We start from the raw sequence: 24,063 nt of genomic DNA, 5'->3' as shown, positions 1-24,063 counted from the left end.
CGTCCCCATGTCACAGCGGGGTCTATTCCTGTCCCCGTCCCCATGGCACAGCAGGGTCTGTCCCTGTCCCCATGTCACAGCAGTGTCCCATTGCCATCCCCATGGCACAGCGGGGTCCATCCCTGTCCTGGTGGCACAGCACTGTCCCGTCCCCATCCCCATGGCACAGCAGGGTCCGTCCCCATCCTGGTGGCACAGCAGGGTCTGTCCCCGTCCCCATGGCACAGCACTGTCCCGTCCCCATCCCCATGTCACAGCAGGGTCTATTCCTGTCCCCATCCCTATGTCACAGCACTGTCCCGTCCCCATCCCCATGGCACAGCACTGTCCCGTCCCCGTCCCCATGGCACAGCAGGGTCTATTCCTGTCCCCGTCCCCATGGCACAGCACTGTCCCGTCCCCGTCCCCATGGCACAGCGGGGTCTGCCCCTGTCCTGGTGGCACAGCAGGGTCTGTCCCCATCCCCATGGCACAGGGGGCTCCGTCCCCATCCCCATGTCACAGCAGTGTCCCATTGCCATCCCCATGTCACAGCGGGGTCCATCCCTCTCCTGGTGGCACAGCACTGTCTGTCCCCATCCCCATGCCACAGCAGAGTCCGTCCCCATCTTGGTGGCGCAGCAGGGTCTATTCCTGTCCCCGTCCCCATGGCACAGCAGGGTCCCGTCCCCGTCCCCATGGCACAGCGGGGTCTATTCCTGTCCCCGTCCCCATGTCACAGCAGGGTCTGTCCCCATCCCCATGGCACAGCAGTGTCCCATCCCCATCCCCATGTCACAGCAGGGTCCGTCCCCATCCTGGTGGCACAGCAGGGTCTGTCCCCGTCCCCATGGCACAGCAGGGTCTGTCCCTGTCCCCATGTCACAGCAGTGTCCCATTGCCATCCCCATGGCACAGCGGGGTCCATCCCTGTCCTGGTGGCACAGCACTGTCCCGTCCCCATCCCCATGGCACAGCAGGGTCCGTCCCCATCCTGGTGGCACAGCAGGGTCTGTCCCCGTCCCCATGGCACAGCACTGTCCCGTCCCCATCCCCATGTCACAGCAGGGTCTATTCCTGTCCCCATCCCTATGTCACAGCACTGTCCCGTCCCCATCCCCATGGCACAGCACTGTCCCGTCCCCGTCCCCATGGCACAGCAGGGTCTATTCCTGTCCCCGTCCCCATGGCACAGCACTGTCCCGTCCCCGTCCCCATGGCACAGCGGGGTCTGCCCCTGTCCTGGTGGCACAGCAGGGTCTGTCCCCATCCCCATGGCACAGGGGGCTCCGTCCCCATCCCCATGTCACAGCAGTGTCCCATTGCCATCCCCATGTCACAGCGGGGTCCATCCCTCTCCTGGTGGCACAGCACTGTCTGTCCCCATCCCCATGCCACAGCAGAGTCCGTCCCCATCTTGGTGGCGCAGCAGGGTCTATTCCTGTCCCCGTCCCCATGGCACAGCAGGGTCCCGTCCCCGTCCCCATGGCACAGCGGGGTCTATTCCTGTCCCCGTCCCCATGTCACAGCAGGGTCTGTCCCCATCCCCATGGCACAGCAGTGTCCCATCCCCATCCCCATGTCACAGCAGGGTCCGTCCCCATCCTGGTGGCACAGCAGGGTCTGTCCCCGTCCCCATGGCACAGCAGGGTCTGTCCCTGTCCCCATGTCACAGCAGTGTCCCATTGCCATCCCCATGGCACAGCGGGGTCCATCCCTGTCCTGGTGGCACAGCACTGTCCCGTCCCCATCCCCATGGCACAGCAGGGTCCGTCCCCATCCTGGTGGCACAGCAGGGTCTGTCCCCGTCCCCATGGCACAGCACTGTCCCGTCCCCATCCCCATGTCACAGCAGGGTCTATTCCTGTCCCCATCCCTATGTCACAGCACTGTCCCGTCCCCATCCCCATGGCACAGCACTGTCCCGTCCCCGTCCCCATGGCACAGCAGGGTCTATTCCTGTCCCCGTCCCCATGGCACAGCACTGTCCCGTCCCCGTCCCCATGGCACAGCGGGGTCTGCCCCTGTCCTGGTGGCACAGCAGGGTCTGTCCCCATCCCCATGGCACAGGGGGCTCCGTCCCCATCCCCATGTCACAGCAGTGTCCCATTGCCATCCCCATGTCACAGCGGGGTCCATCCCTCTCCTGGTGGCACAGCACTGTCTGTCCCCATCCCCATGCCACAGCAGAGTCCGTCCCCATCTTGGTGGCGCAGCAGGGTCTATTCCTGTCCCCGTCCCCATGGCACAGCAGGGTCCCGTCCCCGTCCCCATGGCACAGCGGGGTCTATTCCTGTCCCCGTCCCCATGTCACAGCAGGGTCTGTCCCCATCCCCATGGCACAGCAGTGTCCCATCCCCATCCCCATGTCACAGCAGGGTCCGTCCCCATCCTGGTGGCACAGCAGGGTCTGTCCCCGTCCCCATGGCACAGCAGGGTCTGTCCCTGTCCCCATGTCACAGCAGTGTCCCATTGCCATCCCCATGGCACAGCGGGGTCCATCCCTGTCCTGGTGGCACAGCACTGTCCCGTCCCCATCCCCATGGCACAGCAGGGTCCGTCCCCATCCTGGTGGCACAGCAGGGTCTGTCCCCGTCCCCATGGCACAGCACTGTCCCGTCCCCATCCCCATGTCACAGCAGGGTCTATTCCTGTCCCCATCCCTATGTCACAGCACTGTCCCGTCCCCATCCCCATGGCACAGCACTGTCCCGTCCCCGTCCCCATGGCACAGCAGGGTCTATTCCTGTCCCCGTCCCCATGGCACAGCACTGTCCCGTCCCCGTCCCCATGGCACAGCGGGGTCTGCCCCTGTCCTGGTGGCACAGCAGGGTCTGTCCCCATCCCCATGGCACAGGGGGCTCCGTCCCCATCCCCATGTCACAGCAGTGTCCCATTGCCATCCCCATGTCACAGCGGGGTCCATCCCTCTCCTGGTGGCACAGCACTGTCTGTCCCCATCCCCATGCCACAGCAGAGTCCGTCCCCATCTTGGTGGCGCAGCAGGGTCTATTCCTGTCCCCGTCCCCATGGCACAGCAGGGTCCCGTCCCCGTCCCCATGGCACAGCGGGGTCTATTCCTGTCCCCGTCCCCATGTCACAGCAGGGTCTGTCCCCATCCCCATGGCACAGCAGTGTCCCATCCCCATCCCCATGTCACAGCAGGGTCCGTCCCCATCCTGGTGGCACAGCAGGGTCTGTCCCCGTCCCCATGGCACAGCAGGGTCTGTCCCTGTCCCCATGTCACAGCAGTGTCCCATTGCCATCCCCATGGCACAGCGGGGTCCATCCCTGTCCTGGTGGCACAGCACTGTCCCGTCCCCATCCCCATGGCACAGCAGGGTCCGTCCCCATCCTGGTGGCACAGCAGGGTCTGTCCCCGTCCCCATGGCACAGCACTGTCCCGTCCCCATCCCCATGTCACAGCAGGGTCTATTCCTGTCCCCATCCCTATGTCACAGCACTGTCCCGTCCCCATCCCCATGGCACAGCACTGTCCCGTCCCCGTCCCCATGGCACAGCAGGGTCTATTCCTGTCCCCGTCCCCATGGCACAGCACTGTCCCGTCCCCGTCCCCATGGCACAGCGGGGTCTGCCCCTGTCCTGGTGGCACAGCAGGGTCTGTCCCCATCCCCATGGCACAGGGGGCTCCGTCCCCATCCCCATGTCACAGCAGTGTCCCATTGCCATCCCCATGTCACAGCGGGGTCCATCCCTCTCCTGGTGGCACAGCACTGTCTGTCCCCATCCCCATGCCACAGCAGAGTCCGTCCCCATCTTGGTGGCGCAGCAGGGTCTATTCCTGTCCCCGTCCCCATGGCACAGCAGGGTCCCGTCCCCGTCCCCATGGCACAGCGGGGTCTATTCCTGTCCCCGTCCCCATGTCACAGCAGGGTCTGTCCCCATCCCCATGGCACAGCAGTGTCCCATCCCCATCCCCATGTCACAGCAGGGTCCGTCCCCATCCTGGTGGCACAGCAGGGTCTGTCCCCGTCCCCATGGCACAGCAGGGTCTGTCCCTGTCCCCATGTCACAGCAGTGTCCCATTGCCATCCCCATGGCACAGCGGGGTCCATCCCTGTCCTGGTGGCACAGCACTGTCCCGTCCCCATCCCCATGGCACAGCAGGGTCCGTCCCCATCCTGGTGGCACAGCAGGGTCTGTCCCCGTCCCCATGGCACAGCAGGGTCTGTCCCTGTCCCCATGTCACAGCAGTGTCCCATTGCCATCCCCATGTCACAGTGGGGTCCATCCCTGTCCTGGTGGCACAGCACTGTCCCGTCCCCGTCCCTATGTCACAGCGGGGTCTATTCCTGTCCCCGTCCCCATGGCACAGCAGGGTCTGTCCCCATCCCCACGGCACAGGGGGCTCCGTCCCCATCCCGTCCCCGTCCCGTCCCGTCCCGTCCCGTCCCGTCGCGCCCCCGCACCTTGTTGGAGGCCATCTCGCTGACGGCGCGGTGGGTCTGCAGGCTCTCCAGCTGCTCCAGGCACCAGTCCAGCTCCTCCAGCGTCTCCCGGGCCAGCTGCTGGGCCGTCTCCTCTGCGGGGACAGCGGCGGCCTGGGACCCCCGGGGACAGGGACGGGGCTGGGGGACCCCGGGAGGGGGCTGGGGGGACACCCTGGGGCTGGGGGGACGCGGGGATGGGGGCTGGGGGGACACCCTGGGGATGGGGGGACGCGGGGATGGGGGCTGGGGGGACACCCTGGGGATGGGGGGACGCAGGGACAGCCCTGGGGATGGGGGACTCCCGGGATGGGGGCTGGGGGGACACCCTGGGGATGGGGGCTGGGGGGACAGCCCTGGGGATGGGGGGACCCCCGGGATGGGGGCTGGGGGGGACACCCTGGGGATGGGGGCTGGGGGGACAGCCCTGGGGATGGGGGGACCCCCGGGATGGGGGCTGGGGGGGACACCCTGGGGATGGGGGGACCCCCGGGATGGGGGCTGGGGGGACACCCTGGGGATGGGGGACCCCCGGGATGGGGGCTGCGGGGACACCCTGGGAATGGGGGGATGCAGGGACAGCCCTGGGGATGGGGGACCCCCGGGATGGGGGCTGGGGGGACAGGGGACAGGGCTGGGGGGACCCCCGGGATGGGGCTGGGGGGACACCCTGGGGCTGGGGGGACCCCCGGGATGGGGGGCGGGGACCCCCTGGGGACAGGGCTGCAGGGACCCCCCCAAGGGATGGGGCTGTGGGGACCCCCGGGATGGGGGGCTGCGGGGACAGCCCTGGGGATGGGGGGACCCCGAGGGATTGGGGGCTGTGGGGACCCCCCAAGGGATGGGGGGGTGCAGGGACCCCCCAAGGGACGAGGTAGTGGGGACCCCCGGGGATGGGGGACACGGGGACGTGACTCAGGGGGGCTGCAGGGGGACGGGAGTGGGGGAGCTGGGGGCTGCCAGCCCCGTGCCTCAGTTTCCCCAGTGGGACGGGGGCACGGCCAGTTCTTCCCCCCCCAAATCCCCCAAATCCCCCCCAAATCCCCTCAAATCCCCCCCAAATCCTCCGAGCCCGGGGGCCGACCCCCCCCGAACCCCTTCAGCCCCGACCCCCCCTTACCCGAGAGCGTGGCCTTGCAGAGGGGGGGCTGGGAGCCGATGGGCGACCACCTGCAAGGGGGGGGGGGGGCACAGAGGGGGACGTGAGTCAGGGCTGGCCGGGACCCCCGCGTGGGGTCGGGGGGGGGGGTCAAGGTCAGGGTCAAGGTCAAGGTCAAGGTCACGGTCACTCACTTGCTGGACGTGGGGGTGGGGACATTTGCCAGGATGGAGAAGTTGCTGCGGACGCTGCGGAGGCTCGCCAGCACCTGGGGGGGGGGCACGGGGGGGTCAGGGACACAAAAGGGGGGGCACAGACACATAGAGGGGGACCCCCCCCCCCAGGGACCCCAAATCTGCCGCTGGCATCACCCAAACCCCGAGCGCTGGGGTCAGCCCCCCCCCCCCCCCGACCCCTCCGGCAGGGCTTGGGGGTGCAGGGCCCGATCCTGCCCCCCCCCCCCCTCCGGGGACCCCCCCCCGGGACCCCCCCAGCCCTACCTGGGCGAAGGGGGTGACGATCAGGTCCTCGGCGTGGCTGGAAGGGAAATGGGGGGGGGGGGTGTCAGCAGGTGGGGGCAGGGGGCCTGGGTCCCCCCCCCGGTCCCCCACGCACCCTTGGGGGGGACACGGCCCGCAGTGGCATGGGGGGGGGCCCAGAGGGGATGTCGGGGGGTCCCTGGGGGGTCTCCAAGGGGAGGGTGGGGGGGTCCGCGGGGGAATATTGGGGGGTCACCGGGGGGATGGCTGGGGGGGTTCCTGGGGGGATATTGGGGGGTACCCAGGGGGATGGGGGGGGGCCCTGGGGGGATATTGGGGGGGTCTCCAAGGGGATGGCGGGGGGGATACACAGGGGAATATGGGGGGGTCCCTGGGGGGTCTCCAAGGGGATGGCGGGGGGGGTACACAGGGGAATATGGGGGGGTCCCTGGGGGATACTGGGGGGTACCCGGGGGGGGGGTGTCCCTGGGGGGATATTGAGGGTCCCTGGGGAGATATTGGGGATGCTGGGGGGATGATGGGGGGTACCCAGGGGGATTGGGGGGGCCCTGGGGGGATATTGGGGGGTCTCCAAGGGGATGGCGGGGGGGGGGTACACAGGGGAATATGGGGGGGTCCCTGAGGGAACGGCAGAGGGGTCCCCAGGGGGTATCGGGGGGTGCCTGGAAGGATGGGGGGGGGTCCCCAGGGAGCCCAGAGTCGGTGGAAGGGCCCTGGGGGGGTCCGGGGGAACGCCGGGGGTCCCGGGGGGGGCCGGGGGGGCCGTACTCACGCCTCGCTGGCGATGGAGGAGTTGCGGGACATGCTCTTGGGGGAAGCGTCGTAGTCGCTGTCGGAGCGGTAGAGGAAGGACTCGCGGCGCTGGCCGGGGGGGCCGCCGGCAAGCAGCACCAGCCCCGGGCTGGCCTGGGGGTCCGTCGGGCTGCGGCCCGGCGAGGGGCCATTCTCCACCTCGAAGCTGGGGAGGGACGGGGGGGCATCGGGGACAGAGCGGGGACGTCGGGGACATCCCCGCAGCTCCCCGAGACGCAGCACGACGTCGGGGCGCCGGCCCGCTGCGGCCCCGCCCGGTGCGGCGGCGGTGCCGGCGACGGCGATGAACCCGGCGGCGGCGGCGACACGTTCCCGGTGGCGTCGGTGACGTGCCCGGCGGTGACGGTGGCCGCGCCACGCCGCCCGCCTGCCCGCGCGCCGCCGGACTCTCCTATCGGCGGTTGCGCGAGCCGGTGCCGGCGTCACCGCGCGCGCCGGCATCACCACGTGCACCAGTGTCACCGCGCACGCTGGTGTCACCACGTGCGCCGGTGTCACCACGTGCGCCGGCGTCACCGCGCGCGCCGTGCCGCCGAGGCGTCACCGCGCTGGGTGCCGGCGCTTGATTTTAGCCGCTGTCTCGTGTTGCCACCGCGACCTTTTGCCGCGGGGCCGGCGCTGGTGCCCGCTGGCCGAAGCCGTCACCGACCCTGCGGGCCCCGTCGCGATATGGGACCCGGGCCTCCGTGCCGGGGGTGGGGGTCAGGGGGGTGCCCCGGGGGGGCCACACGGACCCAGGGACCGGGGACGGATTCCGCAGCGGGTGGCAGCACCAGGCACCCGCCCCAGGCACTGGATTGTGGCAGCTGGGACCCCCCAATACCGGGACCCCCCAATACTGGGAACCCCAGGAGCCTCCTGTCCCGGGACCCCCCAGTACCAGGACCCCCCCAATACCGGGACCCCCCAATACCAGGACCCCAGGGAGCCTTGTGCCTCTGGACCCCACTACTGGGACCCCCCAACACCAAGACTCCCCAATACTGGGAACCCCAGGAGCCTCCTGTCCCAGGACCCCCCAGTACCAGGACCCCCCAATACCGAGACCCCCCAATACCAGGACCCCAGGGAGCCTTGTGCCTCTGGACCCCACTACTGGGACCCCCCAGTACCAGGACCCCCGGGAGCCGAGTGCCCTGGGACCCCCAATACTGGGACCCCCGCGGAGCCTTGTGCCCCTGGACCCCCCCAATACTGGGACCCGCCAGCACCAGGACCCCCAGGGAGCCTTGTGCCCTGGGACCCCCCAATACTGGGACCCCCCAACACCGGGACCCCCCAATACCGGGACCCCCAGGAGCCTCATATCCCAGGGCCCCCCCAGTTCCAGCCCCCCCAGAAGCCTTGTGCCCCAGGACCCCCCAACACCGGGACCCCCATGACCCTTGTGCCCGGCACCCCCAAACCAGCCCTCCCCCCCCCTCCGGGTTGGGGGTCTCCAGGGACTCTGCACCCCGAGACCCCCCCCCCCCGGTACCGACACCCCCAAGCTTCCGTGTCCCCCAGTGCCGGGCACTCCGGGACCCCCCAATGTCACAACCAGGACCCCCCATTTTTGGGCCCCCCCCCCCCGTGTGGGTGTCGTCCCCTCCCCCCTCCAACCGTTGCCCACTTCCCCCTGGGCCGCGGAAGGAACCCAGCGCCCTGCCCCCCCCCCGCCCCCCCCACTCGTTATTGGGGGGTCCCCAGGCAACCGGGGGGCACCCAAAGGCTGCTGGGGGGGGGACCCCCCCCCGAAGGGACCCCTCCCTTAAACCTGGGCATGGAGGACACCCCTGTCCCCCAAAACCGGGGGGGGACGACCTGTCCCATACAATGGGGGGGCCCCACTTCCACCGCTGGACATGGGGGGGGGGGTCCCTGTCCCACCCTAGCATGGGCATGGGGGGGGTGTCGCTGTCGTCCCCCCCCCCCCCAAACTGGGTATGGGGGGGTCCCTGTGTCCCCACCCCGGCCTTGGGGTGCTCCCCCCTGCCCCCCCCTTACCTCGCCGCCAGCCCCCCCCCCTCAATTCTTGGGGGGGGTCTCCCGCCACTGGCCCGCTGGGTGCCCCCCGGCTCCATGGGTGCGTGGGGGGGGGGACACGGGGGTGCTCCCGCCCCGGCCCCCCCCCCTTCCTCTACCGGCTTCCTCTACCGAGCCGCCCCGGGACGAGCAGCCGGGGGGGGGGGGGGCCCTGCTTCCCCCCCAGAGCCCCCCGAAAGCGGGGTAGCGGGGGAGGCCGGGGTGAGGGGGGGGCGGGGGGGGGCGGGGTAGGGGTGGGGGGGCCCATCCCCCCGGGACCGCCCCGGGACCGCCCGTCACCGGAGAGGGGGAGGGACCGGGCCGGGGCTTCTCGGGGGGGGGGGGAGTGGATGGGGGTCCGTGACACCCCCCCCCCCCCGGGGGTCCCGGATCCCTATCTGGGGTCCCTGAGCCCCCCCGGGGGTCCAGGCCCCCTGTCTGGGGTCCCTGAGCCCCCCCGGGTGTCCCCGAGTCCCACTTGGGGGCCCTGCACTGAGCCTGGGGGTCCCTGAGCCCCCCCGGGATCCCTGAGCCCCCCCAGGGGTCCCCGAGTCCCACCTGGGGGGCCCTGAGACCCGCCTGGGGGTCCCTGGCCCCATCGGGGGGTCCCTGTAACCCACCAGGGTCCCTGAGCCCCCCCGGAGGTCCCTGCACCCTGCCTGGGGGGGGGGCTCTGAGCCCTTTCCAGGGGTCCCTAAGCCCCCCCCCGGGGGTCCCCGCACCCCTCTTGGGGGTCCCCCCGGTCCCGCTCACCGGGGACCCCCGTGGGAACCTGCCCAGGGGGCTGTATGGGGGTCCCAGCCCCCCCCCCCATTGCCCCCACCCCGAGCCCCCCCCGGCCTGCACCCTCCCGGTGCACCCCGCGCGTCCCCGGGGAGGGGTCCCAACCCCTGCGTCCCCCCCCGAAAGGGGCTGTGACCCCCTGTGTCCCCGGGGAGGGGGTCCAGACCCCACGTCCCCACGACCCCCAGGAGAGGGGGGGTCCAGCGGGGCCCTGGGGAGCTCACGGCTCGGCCCCCCCAGACCCGGCGGGGGCTCGGCCCCTCGCGTGACGGGGACCGAGGTGACCGAAAGCCACGGGGGGCCGGACGCTCTCCGGGCCAATCCCGACCAGTTGGGCCCAGGTTGTCCCCGTCCCTGTCCCATGTCCCCATCCCTGTCCCCATCCCATGTCCCCGTGTCCCTGTCCCCACCCCATGCCCTTGCCCCCGTCCCTGTCCCTGTCCCCATCCCTGTCCCATGTCCCTGTCCCCGTCCCCATCCCTGTCCCCATCCCTGTCCCCATCCTTGTCCCTGTCCCCACCCCATGCCCTTGCCCCCGTCCCTGTCCCTGTCCCCATCCCATGTCCCCATCCCTGTCCCCATCCCATGTCCCCGTGTCCCTGTCCCCACCCCATGCCCTTGCCCCCGTCCCTGTCCCTGTCCCCATCCCTGTCCCTGTCCCCATCCCTGTCCCATGTCCCCATCCCTGTCCCCATCCCTGTCCCCATCCCATGTCCCCGTGTCCCTGTCCCCACCCCATGCCCTTGCCCCCGTCCCTATCCCATGTCCCTGTCCCGTGTCCCTGTCCCCGTCCCCGTCCCCATCCCCACCGTTGTCCCCATCCCATGTCCCCCTCCCTGTCCCCATCCTTGTCCCTGTCCCCATCCTTGCCCCCCCCCAGCGGCCTGGGGGACCCCCGAGGGATTCGGGGTCCCCTTGGCTTTGGGGTTCGATCCTGCACCCCGCTTTCCCCTTTGCAGTGGGTCCCCCCATGGCACCGCCTGCGCCCCACAGCGACGGGTCCTGACGGGGCCTCGTGGGGGGCACGGACCCCCGAGGGGGTCACAGCCCCCTGTACCCCACGGTGCCACCCTGTGCCCCACAGCCCCGGTGCCCCACAGCCCCGGTGCCCCACAGCCTGCCCGCTCCTGTGCCAGCTCCAAGCCCCCCCCCACCGCACCGGGACCCCGGGGGGACCCTGGCCCCATAGGGGACCCTGGCACCGGGGGGACCCCAGCCTCATGGGGGACCCTGGCCCTGGGGGGGGACCCTGGACTTATGGGGGTCCCTAGCTTCATGGGGGTCCCCAACCTCATAGGGGTCCCTGGTCCTGTGGGGGTCCCCAGCCCTGTGGGGGTCCCCAGCCCCATGGGGTCCCCCAGCCCCACGGAGGACCCTGGTCCTGTGGGGATCCCCAGCCCTATGGGGGTCCCCAGCCCCATGGGGTCCCCAGCCCCATGGAGGACCCTGGCCCCATGGGGGTCCCCATCCTCATGGGGGTCCCCAGCCTCAGGGGGGACCCTGGTCCTGTGGGGGTCCCCGGCCCCATGGGGGTCCCCAGCCCCATGGGGTCCCCGTTGGGTGCAGCACCCATCCCCCCGGGGCTGGCAGGGAGCCGCTGCGGGGGGCGGGGGGGAGCCGGGGGGGCTGTGCAGGCAGCGGGGGGGGGTGACTCACAGCCAGCAAATTTAGCAAGCGGCTCTGGGGAGGGAAAGGGCTTTTTTGGGCTTTTATTGGGATTATTTCACGCCTCGGGAGCCGCAGCTGCCGGGCGAGAGACGGGGGGCAGGCGGGCCGGGGATCCTCGGGGATGGGGACCCCGGTGTCCCCGGTGTCCCCGGTGTCCGTTTATCCCGAGAGGATTGGGGACCCAAGGGGACGGCGGGGGTCCCGCCTCCTTCCCCCCCCCCCCCCCCCCAGTTTGGGATGCGGGATGGGATCCTGCCAGGGCGATTCGGGGGGGTCTGGCGGGTCCAGCACCCCAGAAGTGGGGTCCCCACTCCCCGGCAGAGCCAGGCAGGACGCGGTCGTCCCCCCGGCTCGTCCCCGGTGGTCCCTGGGCGCCCGCTCCTCCGGCCTCATCCCGGAACAGCCAGTCTGGGTGCATCCCCGTCCCCGTCCCCGTCCCCGTCCCCGAGGGGGTGTGGGGCAGGGAGGGGACCCCAAGGTCCCCCCGCATGGGATGGGATGGGGCTGGAGACAAGGATGGGGACGGAGACAGGAGGGGGATGGGATGGAGACAGGAGGGGACAGGGATGGGGACAGGAGGGGACAAGGAGGGAGACAGGAGGGGGACAGGGATGGGGACAGGAGGGGGACAGGGACGGAGACAGGAGGGGGACAAGGACGGAGACAGGAGGGGGATGGGATGGAGACAGGAGGGGGACAGGGATGGGGACAGGAGGGGGACAGGATGGGGACAGGAGGGGGACAAGGACGGAGACAGGAGGGGGACAGGGATGGGGACAGGAGGGGGACAGGGACGGAGACAGGAGGGGGAGGGAGGCAATTGGGCTGGGGACGAGGAAGAGACGGGGATGGGGACAGGGATGAAGCCGGGATGGGAAGGGATGGGGACGGGAACAGGTTGAGGATGAGGATGGAGACGGGATTGGGAAGGAGATGGGCTGGGGACGAGGACGAGGACGAGACGGGGCTGGGGACGAGGACGAGATGGGGCTGGGGACGAGGACGAGATGGGGCTGGGGACGAGGACGAGGAGGAGATGGGGCTGGGGACGAGGACGAGGACGAGACGGGGCTGGGGACGAGGACGAGGACGAGGTGGGGCTGGGGACGAGGACGAGGAGGAGACGGGGCTGGGGACGGGATGAGGATGAGGACGGGCACAGAGAGGGGATGGATACGGAGAAGAGGAAGAGCCGCAGACCGGGCAGGAGACAGGGATGGGGACGGTCCCCAGCACCGGGACGTCCCCACGCCCAGGACCACCGCTGGCACCCCGCTCCGCAGAGGGACCCCCGGCCGGCCTGGTGCCACCATACCTGGCCGTACCGCGCCACATAGTACCATACCGTGCCGTACCGTGCCGTACCGTACCGTGCCGCATCGGCCTGCGCGCCCAGCCGGCCCCGGGGGCGGCGAGAAGGGGCGTCCCTGCTATTCCTGGCAGCCGGCACACACGGCTCGCCTGCCGGCGCGGGATTTCCTCCCGACCGGGATCTGCTCCGGGAGCCGGAGACAAACGTGAATCACTTTTAATGGCCGCAGGTGACTCATCCCCCTCGAAAAAGATTACGGCACATCATAAACGCCGGAGGGACTGCGATGGGCCGCACGCGGCGCTGCCGCCATCGCCGCGACCCGCCGGCGGCGCAAGGTTGGCGTCGATTCGATTATTATTATTTTTTTTTTCCTTCTTTCTTTCTGAAAAGGAAAGGAATTAAAGCAGGAGGAATTAATTAGGGCGAGGGCTACGGCGAACCCGGGAAAAGCCTCCGGGAGCCGGCAGCAGCCGGACAGATCCTGGCACCGCCGCGGTGAGCCGGGCTCTGGCCATCCGCCTCTGCCCCGGTGAAATCCCAGCTTGGGATTTCACCTTCGTTTTGCTTAATTACACTAATTGCTCCAGGAAGGGAGAAAGCCGTAACCGAGGGTTGAGCCGGTTCTTCCTGGTTGAGCCATGCCGGCACCGGCAGCGGGATTGGGGATGCCGGGATAAGGCGGGGGGCGGGGGGGAGATCGCCCGTCTGCCGGATCTCACCGACGGGGGTTTAACGGGATGCCGTGGCGGGGGGGGTCCGGCATCCCAACCCCCCAGATTTGGGGGCGGCCCCCTGGCAGCCCCGGTTTCACCGGGGGGCTGCCGGCTCTGCCCGCGCCCCAACACCCTCCCCAGCCGCTCGCCGCCTGACAGCTGCCTCGAGGCGGGGGGGGGGGAAAACTCCGTCGGGAAGGGAGGAAGAGGAGGAGGAGGAAGGAAATAAAACCCCCGAGTCCCGACCATCTGCTGAGCCTCCTGCGCATAAATTAGCTCCCCTAATGAAGCCGGAGGTGCCGCTGCCCCCTCGGCTCTGCCGGAAGGATGCGGTGCCCGGCACATGCTGCTGTCGCGGCACAACCACCCGTCGGCGCGTTCCCAAGTTGTTTTCCCCAAAAAAACTTCCCGATCGGGAATGGGGGGGGGGCGGTTGAGGTTTCTCCCCCCCCCCCCCCTCCCGGTTTGGGGGTGCTGCATCTGTCCCCCCACACCGAGCACCTCTCGATCCGGCACATCCCCCAAGTACCGGCACGGCGGATGGACCCTGGCACCCCCTGACCCCGGCATCGGGTTGGGGACCCCCCCACCGGCACCCGAGGGTCCCAGCGGTGGCTGTGCCGTGGCCGGCTCGGCTCACCACCACCCCCCCCGCCCCCCCGGGAGCGGGTTCGCCCCGGCAGAGCCAGTGGCGCGAGGGGGTCACCCCAAAACCGCGGTTGCCGGGATGGGGGTGCCCTCGGTCAGGTCTTGGGGGGTCCCTGGACACCCCCAAACCCCGCCGGGACCAGCACCCATTGGGGACCCACGGGCAGGGGGGGTCAGAGCCGGGAGCCACAGCTGTGCCGGTGCCGCTGACCCCGTCACCGTCCCCGGTGCCTGGCAGGGGACCCTGGGAAGGGTCTGGCCAGGCTGGGGGTCCGGAGGGACGTGACCCCCCCATGCCGCTGCCGCTCCCCGCTCCCACGGCAGCCCACGGGCCGGATCCATCCCCGGCACTGGCACGGCCACCGGCTGCCTCCCACCGCCACGGCACCGGGATGAGGATGATGCTGGGGGGGTCCCGCCTCCGGTACCGGCACCGGGATGGTGCTGGGGGGGTCCTGCCACCGCCTCCGGTACCGGCACCGGGATGATGATGGGGGGGGGGCCCCTCCCACCATCTCCAGTACCGGGATGATGCCGGGGGGGTCCTGCCACCACCTCCGGTACCGGCACCAGGATAACGATGGGGGGGTCCCTCCTGCCACCTCTGGTACCGGGATGCTGCTGGGGGGGTCCCGCCTCCGGTACCGGCACCGGGATGGTGCTGGGGGGGTCCTGCCACTGCCTCCGGTACCGGCACCGGGATGATGATGGGGGGGTCCCTCCTGCCACCTCCGGTACCGGGATGATGCCGGGGGGGTCCTGCCACCGCCTCTGGTACCGGCACCGGGATAACGATGGGGGGGTCCCTCCTGCCACCTCCGGTACCGGGATGATGCCGGGGGGGTCCCACCTCTGCTCCCGGTCCCGGGATGGTGCTGGGGGGGTCCTGCCACCGCCTCCGGTACCGGCACCGGGATGATGATGAGGGGGGGGGGCCCTCCCACCATCTCCAGTACCGGGATGATGCCGGGGGGGTCCTGCCACCGCCTCCGGTACCGGCACCAGGATAACGATGGGGGGGTCCCTCCTGCCACCTCTGGTACCGGGATGCTGCTGGGGGGGTCCCGCCTCCGGTACCGGCACCGGGATGGTGCTGGGGGGGTCCTGCCACTGCCTCCGGTACCGGCACCGGGATGATGATGGGGGGGTCCCTCCTGCCACCTCCGGTACCGGGATGATGCCGGGGGGGTCCTGCCACCGCCTCTGGTACCGGCACCGGGATAACGATGGGGGGGTCCCTCCTGCCACCTCCGGTACCGGGATGATGCCGGGGGGGTCCCACCTCTGCTCCCGGTCCCGGGATGGTGCTGGGGGGGTCCTGCCACCGCCTCCGGTACCGGCACCGGGATGATGATGAGGGGGGGGGGCCCTCCCACCATCTCCAGTACCGGGATGATGCCGGGGGGGTCCTGCCACCGCCTCCGGTACCGGCACCAGGATAACGATGGGGGGGTCCCTCCTGCCACCTCTGGTACCGGGATGCTGCTGGGGGGGGTCCCGCCTCCGGTACCGGCACCGGGATGGTGCTGGGGGGGGTCCTGCCACTGCCTCCGGTACCGGCACCGGGATGATGATGGGGGGGGGTCCCTCCTGCCACCTCCAGTACCGGGATGCTGCTGGGGGGGGGGGGTCCCGCCTCTCCCTCCGGTACCGGCACCGGGATGATGCTTGGGGGGGGGGGGGTGTCCTGCCTCCGGTCCCGAGGGGGGGGCTCCGGGGGAGGCGGGGGGGGGGGGGGGGGGCGGGTGTTTGTCCCCGCCACTGTCACCTACCGCTTGCCGCTGCCGGGGGTCCCGTGGAGGGAGGAGGGCCAGGACATGCGGGATTTCCGCAGCCCGGGCCGGTCCCCGGTGTCGACGGCGTCCGCCCGCTCCATGGGCCGGGGCCGGTGCCGGTCGGTGTCGGAGAAGCCGCGGTGGCGGATGCGGATGGGGGTGCGGGGCTGGCGCCAGAGGTGCTGGGGGGGCTTCAGGGTGCTCGGGGCCTCCCGGGGCACCGGCAGCGACAGCGAGAGGCTTTTTCTGGAGCTCGGCACCGGCTCCATCATCCGCGGTACCGGGGGGGGGGGGGGGGACGACGACGGACACCGGGGACCCCGAGATGCTGCCGGGGGCCGGGAAAGGAGCCGCTCCCGGTGCCCAACCTGCTGCCGGTACCGGTCCTGCTTTCCGATGCCCGGACCCGGTGCCGGTACCGGAGCCTCTCCCGGTGCCGGTGCCGGTGCCGGTCCCTAGCGAGGCGCGGCGGCGGGAGCGGCGGCGGCTCTTCCCGGCCCCGGGCTCCTCATGGCCCCGAGCAACCGGTTGGGACGACCCCGGGGGAGGCGCCTGCCGCCGCCGCTGCCGCCGCCGCTGCCGGTACCGCTACCGGGCTACCGGTCCCGCTGCCGGTCCCGCTGCCGGTCCCGCCTCTGCGCGCCCGGCTCGGCGCCTCCCCCCGCTCCGGGACCTGCCCCCCCCCCCCCCCCCCGCCCGCCCCCCCGGCGACGGCTCCGCCCCGGGACCCCGTGGACCCCCCACGCAGGTACAAGGCGGTGCGGACCCCCCCCCCCCCCGATACCCACACGGCGGGGATCCCCCCCCCCCCCCGATACCCCCCCCCCCCGGCGGGGATCCCCCCCCCCAATATCCCCCCCACGGCGAGGATCCCCCCCATATCCCCCACGGCGGACCCCCCCCCCATATCCGCCCCACAGCGGGGATCCCCCCTCCCCCGATATTCCCCCAAGGCGGACCCCCCCCCCGATATCCCCCCCCACGGTGGGGATCCCCCCCAATACCCCCCCCACAGCGGACACCCCCCCCCCCCGGGCTTCCCCCGATGCGGAGACACCCCCCCCCCGCCCCCCCCCCCCCCATGCGGGAATCCCCCAGGGACCCATAAATCCCCTCCCCCGGGGACCCCCCCCGGGATTCCCCCCTCCCCCTCCCGGGAACCCCCCTATGGGGGCATCCCCCCTGCCTGTGGGGACCCCCCCATGCAGGGATCCCCCCCGCGAGATTCCCCCCCCCAGCAGAAACCAGCCCCCCCCAGCACCCGGGGGGGGGGGGGGGGGGGCAGAGCAGACGCAGCAGGGACCCCCCCCAGAGCGGTACCGGGACCCCCCCCGAGCCAGGCACGGCACGGACCCCACTGCAGATTTGGGGGTGCACGGTGCTGCAGGGACCCCCCCAGCTGCAATGGGGGGGTCGTGTCCCCCCCCCATGCACAGCGCTGCGCAGACCCCCCAAGACTGGAATGGGGGTCCCCCAAATCCCCAGTGCTGCAGGGACCCCCCCAGGGCTGGGGTGGGGGTCCCCCAAATCCCTGGTGCTGCACAGACCCCCCCAGGGCTGGGGTGGGGGTCCCCCCAAATCCACGGTGCTGCAGGGACCCCCCCAGGGCTGGGGTGGGGGTCCCCCCAAATCCCCGGTGCTGCAGGGACCCCCCCAGGGCTGGGGTGGGGGTCCCCCAAATCCCCGGTGCTGCACAGACCCCCCCAGGGCTGGGGTGAGGGTCCCCCCAAATCCCCGGTGCTGCACAGACCCCCCCAGGGCTGGGGTGGGGGGTCCCCCCAAATCCCCGGTGCTGCAGGGACCCCCCCAGGGCTGGGGTGGGGGTCCCCCAAATCCCTGGTGCTGCAGGGACCCCCCCAGGGCTGGGGTGGGGGTCCCCCCAAATCCCCGGTGCTGCAGGGACCCCCCCAGGGCTGGGGTGGGGGTCCCCCTCCTGTAGGTCACTGCAGAGACCCCCAGGGTCAGGGTGGGGGTCCCCGGCGAGCACCCACCCTCCTGAGGGGCCACTGGGGGGTCCCCACGCTTGCCCGGTGCCCCCCAACACCCCCGAGCTCATCCCCCCACCCCCATCACCGGAGAGGGGGGGCTGCATCCCCCCCTCCCCCCCCAAAGGCACAAAGCGGGGGGGGGGGTCTGATGTGACCACCCCCCCCCCCCCCAATTTCCAGCTACCGGCGGCTCCGGTTTTACCGTGGAACCCCTCGGCGTTGAGGGGGTGCAGGCAGCTGCCGACATCCCGCCGAGACTGAGCGCATCCCCCCCCCCCCCCAAAAAAAATGTCCCCCATTGATGTCACCCACCCAAGAGAGCAGGCGGGGGGGTGGGGGACCCCGAGATCCCACCCTGGCCCGGCAAAACCGCCGGCAATTGGGAATTTGGGGGGCTGCAGGATGGGAAACGGGGATCCGGGCGGGAACACACCCTGGAAAATTCGGCGGATGATTCATTGCAGCGAGGGAGGGCTGGTGGCACGCCGCAGGCTACCGCCACCGCCACCGCACCGGGGACGCGGCCGGCCCCCCGGCCGGGTCACCGCGCTCCCACCGCGCTCGCCGCGGCTCGACGGCGTCGGTTGGCGCTTCACCGCGTGGCGGCCTGGCACGGGCGGTGGTCTGCGCGGTGGGATCCGGCGGCCGTGATTAAAGGGTGGGGGGAATTAGGGGGGGGGGGGCTGCTCCCCCCACACACACACCCCCAAGGAGGGGACGCGGTGGGGACGCGGTGGCGGCCAGCGGAGCGGGGACGCCGGGGCCGGCCACTCTTGGCGGCGCCGTGTTGGCGAGGGGGCTGGTGCCACGGCTGCGGCGGGGCCAGCGCCGGTGTCACCCGCGTGGGCACCGTCCTCGTCCTGGGCACCGTCCCCATCCCAGGCCACGTCCCCGTCCCCCGGCACCGTCCCCATCCCCGGCACCGTCCCCATCCCGGACACTTGGCCGGGTCCCAGGCACCGTCCCCATCGGGGACGATGGCCCTGTCCTGGGCCACGGCCCCGGCCCTGGCATCGTCCCCGTCCCAGGCCACGGCCCCATCCCCGACACTGTCCCCAGCCCTGTCCTTGGCAATGTCCCCATCCCGGGCACCGTCCCCGACCCGGACGCTGTCCCTGTCCTGGGCGCTGTCCTGGTCCCAGGCAACGTCCCCATCGTGGACACTGTCCCTGTCCTGGGCGCTGTCCCCATCCTGGGCCACGTCCCCGTCCCTGGCAGTGTCCCCGTCCCTGGCAGTGTCCCCATGGCGGACAATGTCCCCACCCAAGGCACTGTCCCTGTCCTGGGCACTGTCCTGGTCCCATGTCCTCATCCCAGACAGCGTCCCCGTCCCCGTCCCCGTCCCCGTCCCCGTCCCCGTCCCAGGCCACCTCCCCGTCCCTGGCATCGTCCCCGTCCCGGACACTGTCCCCACCCTGGGCTCTGTCCCCATCCCAGGAACCGGCCCTGTCCCGGGCACCATCCTGGGCCACGTCCCCGGCCCCCGGCACCGGCCCCGTGGCGGCCACGTCCCCACCTCGTCCCCACCCCGGGCACCCCGGCGGGACCCCCAGCCCGGGGACACGTCCCGGCTCTGGCAGGGGGTGCCTGGCCTCGCCCCCCGGCCGGGGCCACCACATCCCCCGGGGTCAGTGCCCGGAGAGGGGGGGGGGTCCCCGATGCCACCAGGAGCCCCGACGCCGCGGTGACAGGCTCAGCCTCGCACCGCACGTGTGTGTCCCCCCCCCCCCCCATCCCTACCTGGGGGGCTCGGGGTGGGTGATGGCGATGCGCGGCGGGATGCGGAGGGGCAGCGTGGTGGGGCGCGGGAGGCCGGCGGGCTCCGGTGAGCGCGGCCGCTCCGGGGGCTTCCAGGGGGGCACCTGGAGGCTGGCGGAGAGGCGACGGCGCCCGCGGCGCAGATCGGCACCCAACATCCCCGGGGAGGGGGGGGAGCGGCTGCAGCACCCGGGGTCCGGCGTCTCCGGGGGGGGCTGCGAGGAAGGGACGGGGACAGGTCAGACGGGGTGGTGTGGCACGGCACGGCACGGCACGGCACGGCACCACGTGGTGAGCGAGCCTCGCACCACGCAGCACGGCACGGCACGGCATGGCGCGGCGCGGCACGGCATGGCATGGCATGGCAAGGCACAGCCAGGGAGCCTCGCACCATACGGCACGGCACGGCATGGCGCGGCGCGGCACGGCATGGCATGGCACGGCACAGCCAGGGAGCCTCGCACCATACGGCACGGCACGGCATGGCACAGCACGGTTATGGTATGGATCGGCGCAGCGCAGACCATCACAGCACGGCGTGGCATGGCACAGCACGGCACGGCACCACACGGCACGGCAGGGCACAGCCAGGGAGCCTCGCACCGTACGGCACGGCACGGCACGGCATGGTATGGATCGGCGCAGCACAGACCGTCACAGCACGGCACGGCACGGCACGGCATCAGGCGGCATGGCGTGGCTTAGCGCGGCACGGCACGGTATGGCACAGCGTGGCACGGCACGGCACCCAAGCAGGAGCCCCTCACCCTCTGCTGTGGACCCCCAGGGCCGGGGTGCGGAGGGGACCCCTCAGCCCCCCACGCATGCTCCCCTGGGACCCCATCCCCGCCCCGGTGCCCCCGGTGCCCGCGCCGGTGCCGCCTCACCTGCTCCTCGGGCCCGGCCAGCTCGCTCCGGCTCCTCCTCATGTGCCCGTCCGGCACCGGGGCTCAGGGCGCAGGGGCCATGCGGGGGGAGCGGGGAGACCCCGCCACGTCCCGGGGGGCTGCGGCGCCTGCGGGTGAGAGCTGACGGTGAGGGGGGAGCGGGGAGACCCCCGGCGTCCCCCCGGCAGCCCAGCCCGTGCCGGGACCTGGGGGGGGGGAGGGTGTCCCTGGGGAGCCCGGCTGAGCCCTGACACGCTCGTTGCAGCCGTGGCACAACCGGAGCCCCCCCCGGTTGGCACAGACTCCCCCGCTGTGCCTCCACGCACCGGTGCCGGGGGGTCCGGGGGGGTCCGTGCCGGTGGGTGAGCTGCTCCGTGGCGGTTCCCGGCAGCCCCAGCTCCCACCCTGGGGACCCCCCGGCTCCTCCTGGCAAAGGTTGCCAAGGAAACCCCGGCATCGCGCCCCGCAGCATCGCATCCCGCGGCGTCGGCAGCGTTGGCCACGGCAGCGTTGGCCGTGGCATCTGCATCGCTTGCCCCCGGCATCGGCGTCGCTTCCCCCCGGCACCACCGTCGCTTCCCTTGGCACCAACGTCCCTTCCCGTGGCACCGGCATCGCTCCCGGCACCGGCATCGTTTCCCACGGCACCGGAATAATTTCCCACGGCATCGGCATCGCTCCCGGCACCGGCATCCCTTCGGCATCACCTCCCCCAACACCGGCATCCCTTCCCGCAGCACCGGCATCGCTCCCGGCAGCATCCTCTTCCCCGGCACCGGCATCGCACGCCGGCGCTGGCATCGCTCCCGGCTGCTCCCCGCGTGGGGCTGCCTGGGGCCCCCCCTCAGCAGTGCCAGGCCTGGGGGGGCCCCGGCAGTGCCAAACCCCCCGGTGTCCCCGCGGCAGTGCCGGGCCTTGGGGGGGGGTCCAGGCGGTTGACAGCCTCGTGTGTCCCCCCCCCCAGCCCCCACCGGGGACCCCACCACCCCGTCCCCCCTTGCCGGGACACCCACCGGCACCACGACCCCGGCGACCCTGAGCCCCCTCCCCAGCCGTTCCAGGGGTGTCGTCCCCCCCCCCCCATCCCACACGGGGACCCCGCTGCTCGCCCGGGTGCGCCAGGGCCCGGTGACACCGCGTCGTGCCACGCTTGCCGCGACACCGCGGGAATGGGGGGCACGGCCGGGCCTGGGTGTCCCACGGGATTTCGGGACCCCCTCCCCGGGTGGGAAGGGGTTTTTGCGGGGTGCCGGGGACGCCACCCATGGGTGCTCGCTGCCAGCAAAACCCGACGGCGGGGCCGGCTTCGGGCCTTGGCGGCTCCCGGACGCGTCCCGGTGGGACCCCGCGGCCGAACAGCGTCCCCGGGGGTTTGGGGGTCCGGCGCTGCCCCGGCCGGTGGCAGGGGTGCCGCAGCTCGGGGACACCGGCGTCACCGGGGGGTCCTGCCCGCCCGGGGTCCAGCGCCGTTACCGGCTCCTGCGGCACCGGCTCCCCCCGGGCCCGGGCCCCCCATGCTCGGTGCACCCCGACTCGGTGGGTGCCAGCCCCGGAGCCCCCCGGCCCGCAGCCCCCGACCCCGGCGCGCCCGGTCCTGGATCCCCGGAGCCCCGGAGCCTCCGGTCCTGGATCCCGGCAGTCCCGGTCCTGGATCCCCGGAGCCCCGGAGCCTCCGGTCCTGGATCCCGGCAGTCCCGGTCCTGGATCCCCGCAGCCCCGGAGCCCCGGAGCCTCCGGTCCTGGATCCCGGCAGTCCCGGTCCCGCAGCCCCCGGCCCTGGAACCCCCGGTCCCGCAGCCCCGGAGCCTCCGGTCCTGGATCCCCGCAGCCCCGGTGTCTCCGGTCCCGCAGCCCCGGAGCCTCCAGTCCTGGATCCCCGCAGCCCCGGTCCCGCAGCCCCCGGCCCTGGAACCCCCGGTCCCGCATCCCCGGAGCCCCGGAGCCTCCGGTCCTGGATCTCCGCAGCCCCGGTCCCGCATCCCCGGAGCCCCCGGTCCCGCATCCCCGGAGCCCCGGAGCCTCCGGTCCTGGATCCCCGCAGCCCCGGTCCCGCATCCCCGGAGCCCCGGAGCCTCCGGTCCTGGATCCCCGCAGCCCCGCAGCCCCCCGCGGCTTCTCCGGGCTGCAGCCGCCGCCGCACACCGCTCCCGGCCATCGCACGGTGCCGGAGCTCCCCCCCCCCCCCCCGGGGGTACCGGAGGGATGCTCGGCACCGGGGAAGCACCGGGGGGACTCCGGCAGCAACGACGGGGAGGGGGGAAGGGGCCTCCCCGGTGCCGGTGCCGGTGCCGGTGCCGTACCTGGCCGGCTCCCGGTGCCGCGGTGCTCCCCGGCATCCACCCGCCTTTGTTCACGGCGCGGGGCGGGAGGCGGCCCCGGTACCGGCCCCGGTGCCGCCGAGAGCGCCCGGTGACAGCGGCGGCGCCGGCGGAAACGCGGCGGGAGCGGCTCCCCCCCCCCCCCCCTCCCCCCCCGGCCCCACGCGTGTCCCCGTGTCCCGTCCCCCCCGGCACCGGGGGTGTGGGTGTGGGTGTCCCCCGGTACCGGGCACCCCCGGTGTCCCCAATGTCCCCCCAGCACCGGGCACCCCCCAGCGCTGCCTCCCCCCCCCCCCCGTAGCTCCGAGCATCCCACCCGTGTCCCCGTGTCCCCGTGTCCCTCTGCCCCCCCCTCCCCCGCCCTCATGGCCCTGGGTGTCCATGGCCCCGTGTCCCCAGCCCGGTGCCACCACGGCCTGGTGCCACCAGGGCCCTCTGTCCCCAAGGCACCGTGTCCCCTCGTGTCCCTGTGCCACCATGTCCCTGGGCCCCGAGGTGCCATGTCCCCCAATGTCCCCATGTCCCCATGTCCCTGTGTCCCCATGTCCCTGTGTCCCAATGTCCCTCTGTCCCCATGTCCCTGTGTTCCCATGTCCCTGTGCCACCATGTCCCTGTCCCCCCAAGGCGCCATGTCCCCCAATGTCCCTCTGTCCCCATGTCCCTCTGTCCCCATGTCCCTGTGTTCCCATGTCCCTGTGCCACCATGTCCCTGTGCCCCGAGGCGCCATGTCCCCCAATGTCCCCATGTCCCCATGTCCCTGTGTCCCCATGTCCCTGTGTCCCCATGTCCCTGTCCCCCAATGTCCCCATGTCCCTGTGTCCCCATGTCCCTGTCCCCCAATGTCCCTCTGTCCCCATGTCCCTGTGTTCCCATGTCCCTGTGCCCCGAGGCACCATGTCCCCCAATGTCCCCATGTCCCCATGTCCCTGTGTTCCCATGTCCCTGTGCCACCATGTCCCTCTGCCTCGAGGCGCCATGTCCCCCAATGTCCCCATGTCCCCATGTCCCTGTGTCCCCATGTCCCTGTCCCCCAATGTCCCCATGTCCCCATGTCCCTGTGTCCCCATGTCCCTGTGCCCCAATGTCCCCATGTCCCCATGTCCCTGTGCCACCATGTCCCTGTGCCCCGAGGCGCCATGTGCCCCAATGTCCCCATGTCCCTGTGTTCCCATGTCCCTGTGCCCCGAGGCGCCATGTCCCCCAATGTCCCCATGTCCCTGTCCCCCAATGTCCCTCTGTCCCCATGTCCCTCTGTCCCCATGTCCCTGTGCCCCGAGGCGCCATGTCCCCCAATGTCCCCATGTCCCTGTGTCCCCATGTCCCTGTCCCCCAATGTCCCCATGTCCCCATGTCCCTGTGTCCCCA

At 72.1% G+C, this 24,063-nt stretch overlaps 1 protein-coding gene across 1 annotated transcript in view; it reads right to left on the bottom strand.

Annotated features, from left to right (window-relative positions):
- PDE4A (phosphodiesterase 4A) overlaps window positions 1-17,980 on the bottom strand; it is an 18,347-nt gene extending 367 nt beyond the window's left edge. Inside the window, exons 1-7 of the mRNA XM_075525832.1 lie at window positions 17,936-17,980; window positions 15,743-16,200; window positions 6,799-6,984; window positions 6,027-6,063; window positions 5,721-5,794; window positions 5,548-5,597; window positions 4,338-4,522 (exon numbers count right to left, since the gene is read on the bottom strand). Of these exons, the coding sequence (XP_075381947.1) occupies window positions 4,338-4,522; window positions 5,548-5,597; window positions 5,721-5,794; window positions 6,027-6,063; window positions 6,799-6,984; window positions 15,743-16,200; window positions 17,936-17,980 (1,035 nt within the window). The remainder of the gene's footprint in view (window positions 1-4,337; window positions 4,523-5,547; window positions 5,598-5,720; window positions 5,795-6,026; window positions 6,064-6,798; window positions 6,985-15,742; window positions 16,201-17,935) is intronic.
- Between the last annotated feature and the right edge of the window lie 6,083 nt (window positions 17,981-24,063).

The sequence above is a fragment of the Mycteria americana genome, chromosome 28, assembly GCF_035582795.1.
Source record: "Mycteria americana isolate JAX WOST 10 ecotype Jacksonville Zoo and Gardens chromosome 28, USCA_MyAme_1.0, whole genome shotgun sequence".
In the NCBI taxonomy this organism is placed as follows: Eukaryota; Metazoa; Chordata; class Aves; order Ciconiiformes; family Ciconiidae; genus Mycteria; species Mycteria americana.
The sequence above is the reverse complement of the archived record's forward strand: the minus strand, read 5'-3'. Positions and strand labels throughout refer to the sequence as shown.